Source organism: Colias eurytheme, chromosome 13 (genome assembly GCF_061535395.1).
Source record: "Colias eurytheme isolate Ceu_HAF_F1 chromosome 13, ilColEury1 Martin Lab GWU primary, whole genome shotgun sequence".
NCBI lineage: Eukaryota > Metazoa > Arthropoda > Insecta > Lepidoptera > Pieridae > Colias > Colias eurytheme.
This window is the reverse complement of record NC_142992.1, coordinates 5714991-5723467: the sequence shown is the minus strand read 5'-3', so window position 1 is coordinate 5723467 and position 8477 is coordinate 5714991. Positions and strand designations below refer to the sequence as shown.

Genomic DNA, 8477 nt, shown 5'->3' with positions numbered 1-8477 from the left:
GGGAATTGTAAAACATTAAATGTGTACTATGATAAAATAATTGCCTCATTGAAATTTAACACACCTGACACCACTGAAAAAGTATAGAACATTTTCCGATGAAGTCAATATATTGAATTAAAAAATATTATTTAATGAAAAAAGTATCGATTTCAATTAAAGTCATGTAATTAATTCAAATTATTAATTTAATGGTATGTTTACTGATGCCATGTTACTTTATCAACAGCCGTTTACCTTGGATGTTTTTCTTTGACAAAATAAAATTATCAAGATTTTTTAATATGCCTCGTGTAGCTGTAAATACGTAGTTCACTGTAGTCTGTATAGGTAAACGATCTGAGTATTTTAGGGCACGGTTTGTGTCATTTTCATTATTGGTTACTAGTAGAGTTGATTATTTCGGAATGATGACGCTCCACGGTCGAGTTGGTCGAGAACATTTCAACTCACGTTATCGACTTTGTCAGCAACTCATCAATAAGTTGGTTCAAATTTGTTGTTAAAGAAAAGCTTGAATATGGAGCTTTATGCTACTTATAGTCACTGTTTAGTAAACTGATAAATTGAAATGATGTAGAGCCCGCGGGTTCAGGCTTGCATATCTTCGCACCTAATACCCGTCCTATCCACCCTATCCATTCAATCCTGAATCCTACTACACCCGATCAACTATTTTTGTGTAAATATATTACTGGTATCGAATGCAATAGAATTCTACATGGAATGCAGGATGAAAAATATTTTTTTTCTCGATGTGGTCGATGAAACGTCATGATGTTTCTTAACATTGTGGACGCTGGTTAATATGTATATAACAAAATATCAAGGTGTACGACAAATACCGGTCAGAAAAGCCAAGCCTCCCGCACAGTGGAATGTTTGTAGTTAAGTGGCCATACAAAAATAATAACTTTGTTCAAAAAGTAATTGCAAGAGAATTTTGTTATATAAGCTTCATCTTAGAATGCCAAATATTTTGAAAAGCATGTATTACAGATGTTTACTGTATTACGAATGTAAATTATTAGACATTAGTTTAAATATGTTTCTAGACAGTGTAAGATTATAACTTCACATAGATATCAATGTTGTTATAAAAATAAAAGTTAGGTACTTAAGTAGTAGTCGTTTAAAGAATGGCAAATTGGTTTAAACTGAATAAAGTATGTAATTGGTTGATAGAATTAGGTAATTAATCAAAATTGACGCACTTACACCAAACGTTTAATTTACAGTATTTACCTACTTACATAATGTTAAACTACGCGAAAGTAAAGTTTTTAATTGTTAATCATTTTGTTAATTAATTATAAATCGTTCAAAATTTTGATAATGTCGTTCAAGTATAATTGGGATTTAAATGAAGGTCTAAAGACAATTAATTAAGAAATGAGAAAAATATTGGGGCCCATGTTCTTTTCCTCGTCCAACTTTATCCCTTACAAAAAGCAACCCGATTTTCAGATATCTCACACGTGTCAAAAGTGAAACTTCTTTGGCAAGATCCAAAAATAGCAAAATCGTCGCCTTACTAGATGTCGTGACGATATTGCTATGACGCGACTTGAAATTTTACTCTCAAAGCGCCTAAAGAAGTATCTTCTCAAAAATAATATGTCTCGATTTAACGTTAACACGCTCACTGTGCATGATAAACAATATTATGCAAATTGGCTACGTCGTAGAAACTAGTATTGATAAACAAGCCGGGACAGAAGCGGGGAGGCGTAGCGTCACTATATTCATGACCTATGGATGTATGTACATACAAAATAAATGGATCCACACCATCAATGAAGCAAGGAAGAATCGTGTACGAAGGAATTGTCGAGTTAATTAAGTGTAGTTGCTAAGAAATCTAAATAAAAAATAGACATAAGTATAATTAAGTAGAGGTTTTGTTTGTATAGAGTTTAGGTAGAGAGTAGTGGTCTGAGTTCGGTAGTGAATAATTCTCTATAGAGATATATGCTATGGGTGTATAAATAGCTTGCGATAGTTTAAGGAAGGTAACCTACTGCCAAACCTTAAGGGTATAAAATATTTTAGAATGATTTTAATTTAATTTTAGATATTATATTTTTCATATAAAAAATTTATCATAATTAAATTCATAATTTATTATTTTTTTCAGGGTTGTTTTATTTATATGACTTATATATTCTTTATTAATGTATAGAATAAAATAAAATACCTCATTTCTTCATGAATAGTTTTCTTCGGACGGAATTAAAATTACGGAGCGTCGACGTCTCTACCCCATGTATTCAGCTCTTGAGTCCGGGTTTATAAATAAAACCTTACTAATATATTATATGAATTAATAAAATTTAAATGTTACTCCAAGAAATATTTAAAATATTGCGCAACATTTTGTAATACCGATTTTGAAAATTAACGATTTTTTTTATGAAAGTAAGTACCTACCTACCTACTATCACAGCTAAAGTTAAACAATTAAAAATATAATTTTTAGTGTTTATTAATTGCAGAGTGCAGACGCTATAAATATTATTATAAGCTAATGTAGAGCAACGCTTGCAATGGCTGATGTCCTTATTTCATTACAATATTCACGTGGGTACTTGTTTTTATATCTGTTATCCGAAGAAATATCTATTTTAAAAGTAAATTTCGGGTTAATATATCAATTAACATTGTTGTGTGTCTATTATTCGTACTATAATAATACGAAACTGTAGGTAATTACATATTAACTATAAGAATCAAAATAAAACTCAATGAATTTGCGTATTGTATATTTTTTTTTATTACCAAACATATGTCATATTACCATACATATTAGAATGAATAGGCTGATAATAAATATTTATAACAAAAGAAAACATTAAATTCATAATTGTATTTAATTAAAAAGTCAAAGAAATGTGATAATTAATGAACAATGTAATTAAGCATTTTCCGTCGTCGCCGTATCATTTTTTTCGCCAAGTTGCTCTATCGCTTCGAAAACCCATTTATAATTCATAGCTCCAAAGCCCTGTAAAATAAAAGAAAAATAATAAATTGCATTACGTACGCTAATTTTTTTGTCACTATCCTAAAAAGTGTATTCCGAAATTTTTTTTTGAGGACATACTTACCACAATAAATCTAATGAGTTGAATGGGGAAACTAAAATACCTAGGCGATGTGTTGTTATTGAAATCGATATTATTATGAGAAGGAACAAAATCGTCATAAAAGTTTGTGATTGTCACAAATTAATTAGCATAAAATCCTTGGATTATTATTCATATAACAAAGATAAAGATAATTCTCACCTAATTTCTCAAAAAAAAAAAAAACATTAGAGAATGGAATTTTCTAGTGTTTGATTTTACGCGAGTATTTTAAAGTCTGTCCAGTCTCCCCGTGACCACGCTCGCTGTAAAGTGTTCGAAAGTCGGGAAAATAATATAATGAACTAGAGGTCCGCCCCGGCTTCGCTCGTGGTACATATTTCGCAATAAAAGGTAGCCTATGTCCTTTCTCGGGTATCAAAATATCTCCATACCAAATTTCATGCAAATTGGTTCAGTAGTTTAGGCGTGATTGAGTAACAGACAGACAGAGTTACTTTCGCATTTATAATATTAGTATGGATTAAGCTAATAATGGATTATTGGATAATTATTTATTTATTTATATCAGGCAGCATTGCCCATATATTGTTAGTAGTACATAGTCTAGTGTTAGTAAAACTACATATACTTAGGATAATGAACCTACATTCAAATTGATTAATTTAAAAACCTTCTAGTATTAGTTATCAAATAAAGTGAATGTTTGTTTCTTACCCTGTGATTATTCCTTTGTATTATTTCCAGGAAAAGCGTAGGCCTCACTTGCACGTGCTTTGTGAAAGCTTGTAGCATGTATCCTCTTTCATCAAAATCTATTAAAATATTCTCTTCCTTCAACTCATCGATAGTTTCTTTTACTTTTAGAGATGTTCCTTGAAGCTTCTCTTTAATGTTTTCATAGTAGGTGGACGGCCATGTTACTATTTCAGCGCCACGGGACCGGAGGTTGCGCATCTTCAAAAAAGAAAACAAATTTAATAAACTAATGCTCTATTTATTATATTGCTTACAAATGTGTAAACTATGTTCTGATATTTTAAGTAATAATTTTGCAAAAGCTGCAAAAGGAGTTCTGTAATAGCCCATAATAGGTACAGGCTTAAAATGAAGATCAATGCAAACGACAAACAACCAGAACATAGGTATTATTATGTTCAAAGAATGGGTAAAAAAAAATTAAAAACGTCACAATTTGCAAAATATCTTAGGGCCCTTCCCCTGCTACTGGAAGGATAAACTTAAAACTTGGGATAGGTATATATATAAATCGAAACTTTACTTACAGTAGTGACGATATCATCAGTGTAAAGAGCCACATGCTCCACTCCAGAGGTGCCTAAAGCTTTAACGAATTCACTGGCTTTGCTTGTTGGTCGCAGGCCTTTTGCTGCTTCGTTCATTGACAACTGTTAAAACATTAGGTAGGTATATGAATTTGTGAGAATCTTAGTTTAGGGAAAAAAACTTATAGAGCCGATTTCAAGAAATTCAAATGAATTAAAATTTACTAATCGGTACCTATAGGTACCTTTTTAACAGACTTCAAAAAAAACGAGGAGGTTATCAATTCGGCCGGTATAATTAGGGTTCCGTAGCCAAAATGGCAAAAACGGAACCCTTATAGTTTCGTCATGTCCGTCTGTCCGTCTGTCCGTCTGTCCGTCTGTCACAGCCGATTTACTCGGAAACTATAAGTACTACAGTGATGAAATTTGATGGGAATATGTGTTGTATGAACCGCTACAAAAATATGACACTAAATAGTAAAAAAAAGAATTGGGGGTGGGGCCCCCCATACATGTAACTGAGGGATGAAATTTTTTTTTTCGATGTACATACCCGTGTGGGGTATCAATGGAAAGGTCTTTTAAAATGATATAAAGTTTTCTAAAAAACATTTTTCTTAAAGTGAACGGTTTTTGAGATATCAGCTCTCAAAGTCGTAAAAAGTATGTCCCCCCCCCTCTATTTTTATAACTACGGGGTATAAAATTCTAAAAAAAATAGAGGTGATGCATGCTAATTAACTCTTTCAACGATTTTTGGTTTGATCAAAGTATCTCTTATAGTTTTTGAGATAGGTTGATTTAACTGTAATTTATTATATTTGCTGCTACGGAACCCTTTGTGCGCGAGCCCGACTCGCACTTGGCCGGTTTTTTTTTAATGCTTTTTAATACTTCAAAATTTTTATTCGACACTGAGATATAAAATATATTTTATCATACTCTTATGACTATTTCAACATTTTGACCTACGAAAAATAGTAGGTTCTACTTACTAGGACAGTTTCTCCCTGGTTAATAACTGATGCGGAGTTTATGCAAGAATACGGAACGAGATCGTGAGTGTAATCCACGCACCAGAATCTGTAAACAATAATATAATTATTTTAGTCTTTGAGCATAACAATTTACAAAGCGTAAATAGTTTTTCGTACCTGTGCATATTAAGATGTTTCTCATACCAAGTTACAGAATCTTCTAGTGTACCATCTGCCATGTTGCCTTCGACGTGATCAATAAACGAAAGATTTGTTGCTGGTCTGAAATTAAAAGAAACTTACCAAAAACTAAGAACATAGTTAGGTGTTCTTCCAAAAGGAATGCGACATTGCAATGTAGAGTTAGAAAGAGTGTTTCATGATAATTCATATAACTAATGGGCAAAAAACAAGATGCATCGTTTTCTAATTAATTATACAAGAAATTGTATATATATGACAGTATAAACTATAAGGTAATATAAATATAGGTAGATGGTGATAGGAGGGACCACACAAACGGCAGACCGAGCTGTCTCACGCAGAAATTGCTTCGCATTAAGGCTCTGTGTGGACCCGGATAATAACGTCTTCGATCGAGGTTTTATTTTTTTATGCAATGCAAAATAAATACTTACAGCAATTTGTTTAAAGGATCATCGAAATTTGTGACAACGAATCCAGGAAGAAATTCTCCTTTATATTTTGATCTGTCTACTAATGTGTGCGTATTGTCACCATACTGAAAATTTATATTATTAAAATAATGTGTATATTGTTCAGACCTTTGTCTATTTAAATTCTATTTTAAGTATTTGTATAAACTGATACTTACGGTTTTTAAAACAGCATATCTCACAACACCATCTTCATCTTTTTCCTCGGTAATATCTTTAACAACTTCAGCCCCTTGTGCCTTTGCTGTTTTTATTAACATATCCAATGCATTAACTTCGAATGCTACGTCTTTTACAAAATCTCCGTGAGCGGCTAGGTCTTTAGAAATATCACCATCAGAATTTGTAGGTGATTCGAAGACTATTGTTATCTAAACAGCATAACAAGACATTAATTACTACACCGTACAAACACAGTTAATCTCTTTATTAATGGATGCAAATACATATATAATTACCTTATTTAGTCTTACGACATAAGAGCTAATCGGGTTTTTGTCAGTTGCTTCACGAACAGCTAAAGGTCTAAAACCAAACCTTGTGACAAAGTAACTAGACGCCTGTAATAATTATTAAAAAAAAGTTGCATAATTTTTTTATATATTTTAAGATAATAGATCATAGGGAAAATCTATTTGATATAAGCCAATTAAATATAATCAGTAATAATATTATATTATATTATAATAAATTATTCAATTACCGTTTTAGCATTCGCTACCCAAAATGTAAGATGGTCAAAGTTTACAACCTTTGCACTAGGCGTTTCGGAGACTTCAGTTTGTGTCATTTTAAACCTAAAACAGATATTATGTGCATTATAATTTTTGGATAATCATAATCCTTCTAAAAAATGGTTTAAATATTTTTCTTATTGGAAATACCTTTTTTTCAATGTTGTCTCTAGATTCTTACCTATAAAACGTCTTTCTCGGTAAAAAATCTTAATCAAAACTTGAGCCTATAAATTGATCCATGTTTTTATACCATTGCTCTATTTTTAAGGTATAATTATTTCTCACTTAATTCTAAAGATTAGATATAAGTTATTTATCAATGGAATTGTTGCGTTTGTTATTTGAATATTAATTAGAAATAAGCACTATGTAAACAAGGACAACAGGGTGGCAATGGCGTTGTAAATTATTGAAATCAACAATTTTAATCGCAATAATGTATGTACCTTATTCGTATTTGATTACGTTTCAATTGTCCTATCCTAATCCTTCTTACTAATATTACAAATACGAAAGTTTGTGTGGATGGATGTATGTATGTTTGTTACTCTTTCACGCAAATACTACTGAACTGATTACAATAAAATTTAGCACGCATATAGAGGGTAACTTGGATTAAATACATAGGTTAGGTTTTATCCCGGAAATCGCGCGGGAACGGGAACTATGCGGATTTTTCTTTGAAAATGCAGGCGTCACAGAATATAATATCTATTAATGTTTCATTCGTGTTATTTTAAAACAAGAGCCAAGAATTCTTATTGGAAAAAGGTAAATGGTACCTAGGTAGGTAGCTATAAAGTATTAACTTGTATAATCTCAACACTAGTTTATATATAAGATTATATGGCCTGATATTACTCTGATCGGATAATATTACTACTTGTATAGTATTATCATATTATCTGTGATATTACAAAGACTTAAATAATTCAGGTAGACATTAATAAATTCAACAATTATCAGATGGGTACTAAGTAGGTTAAGAATGTTAAACTTAATTGTAAAATTATCATGTATGTACTTTTCAATGGAAATTATTTATTAAATATGTTTTTGATAAACTTACCTGTTTATTTATCACGGATCAAAATTTAACTGTTTACATCTTTATTTTTCCGTTACATTTATATATTTCTTTTATCTCTTCGATCTATTTAATATGTTATTATTTTCATAATCAATAATTTTATGGAATTAATTATAATTTTATGATTTGTTTTTTAAGTATTAATAATATTTTTAAGGTTAACGATTGATTAGGATCAAATGCAACGATAAAAATTACGACATTGTCGGAGCTTAAATCGAGGCTTTAATAGGCTGATAAAGTAGATAGTTATATTTTATTCATATTAATTTATACTAGCTATGCCATGCGGTTTCACCTGCGGATGTAACTGCGTGCAAATTCAAGTATTTCTGTTAGCATATCATTTATGAGATTTTTTTAAGAATAAAAAAAAATTCGAACGCGAATCTCGAGACTTTCGCCCCGGCAAAGCGACAGACGGGGCGCGCGCGGGTGGTTGAATATCGCTCCGAGACAGCTTTTTTAAATTTATCAAGAAGTTAAAAGCCAAGAATTAACCCCAAAAACAACTAGAAATTACAATTTTGAAACAAGATACATTAGTAGGCTAGCCTTGATCTATATTCTATATTTTATGAATCTTCACACACTTATTTTTTTTACGAGGTTTCTTACTAA

At 31.1% G+C, this 8477-nt stretch overlaps 1 protein-coding gene across 1 annotated transcript; it reads right to left on the bottom strand.

Annotated features, from left to right (window-relative positions):
• Positions 1 to 2783: 2783 nt before the first annotated feature.
• LOC149903388 (4-hydroxyphenylpyruvate dioxygenase-like) lies at positions 2784 to 7860 on the bottom strand. The gene is made up of 10 exons (XM_090108429.1): positions 7836 to 7860; positions 6733 to 6826; positions 6488 to 6589; positions 6188 to 6400; positions 5991 to 6094; positions 5530 to 5634; positions 5371 to 5458; positions 4373 to 4495; positions 3804 to 4043; positions 2784 to 3004 (listed from the first exon to the last, which is right to left on the bottom strand). Exons 2-10 carry the CDS (start codon positions 6817 to 6819, stop codon positions 2915 to 2917), a joined length of 1152 nt encoding a protein of 383 aa, XP_089964555.1. The 5' UTR covers positions 6820 to 6826; positions 7836 to 7860; the 3' UTR covers positions 2784 to 2914.
• Between the last annotated feature and the right edge of the window lie 617 nt (positions 7861 to 8477).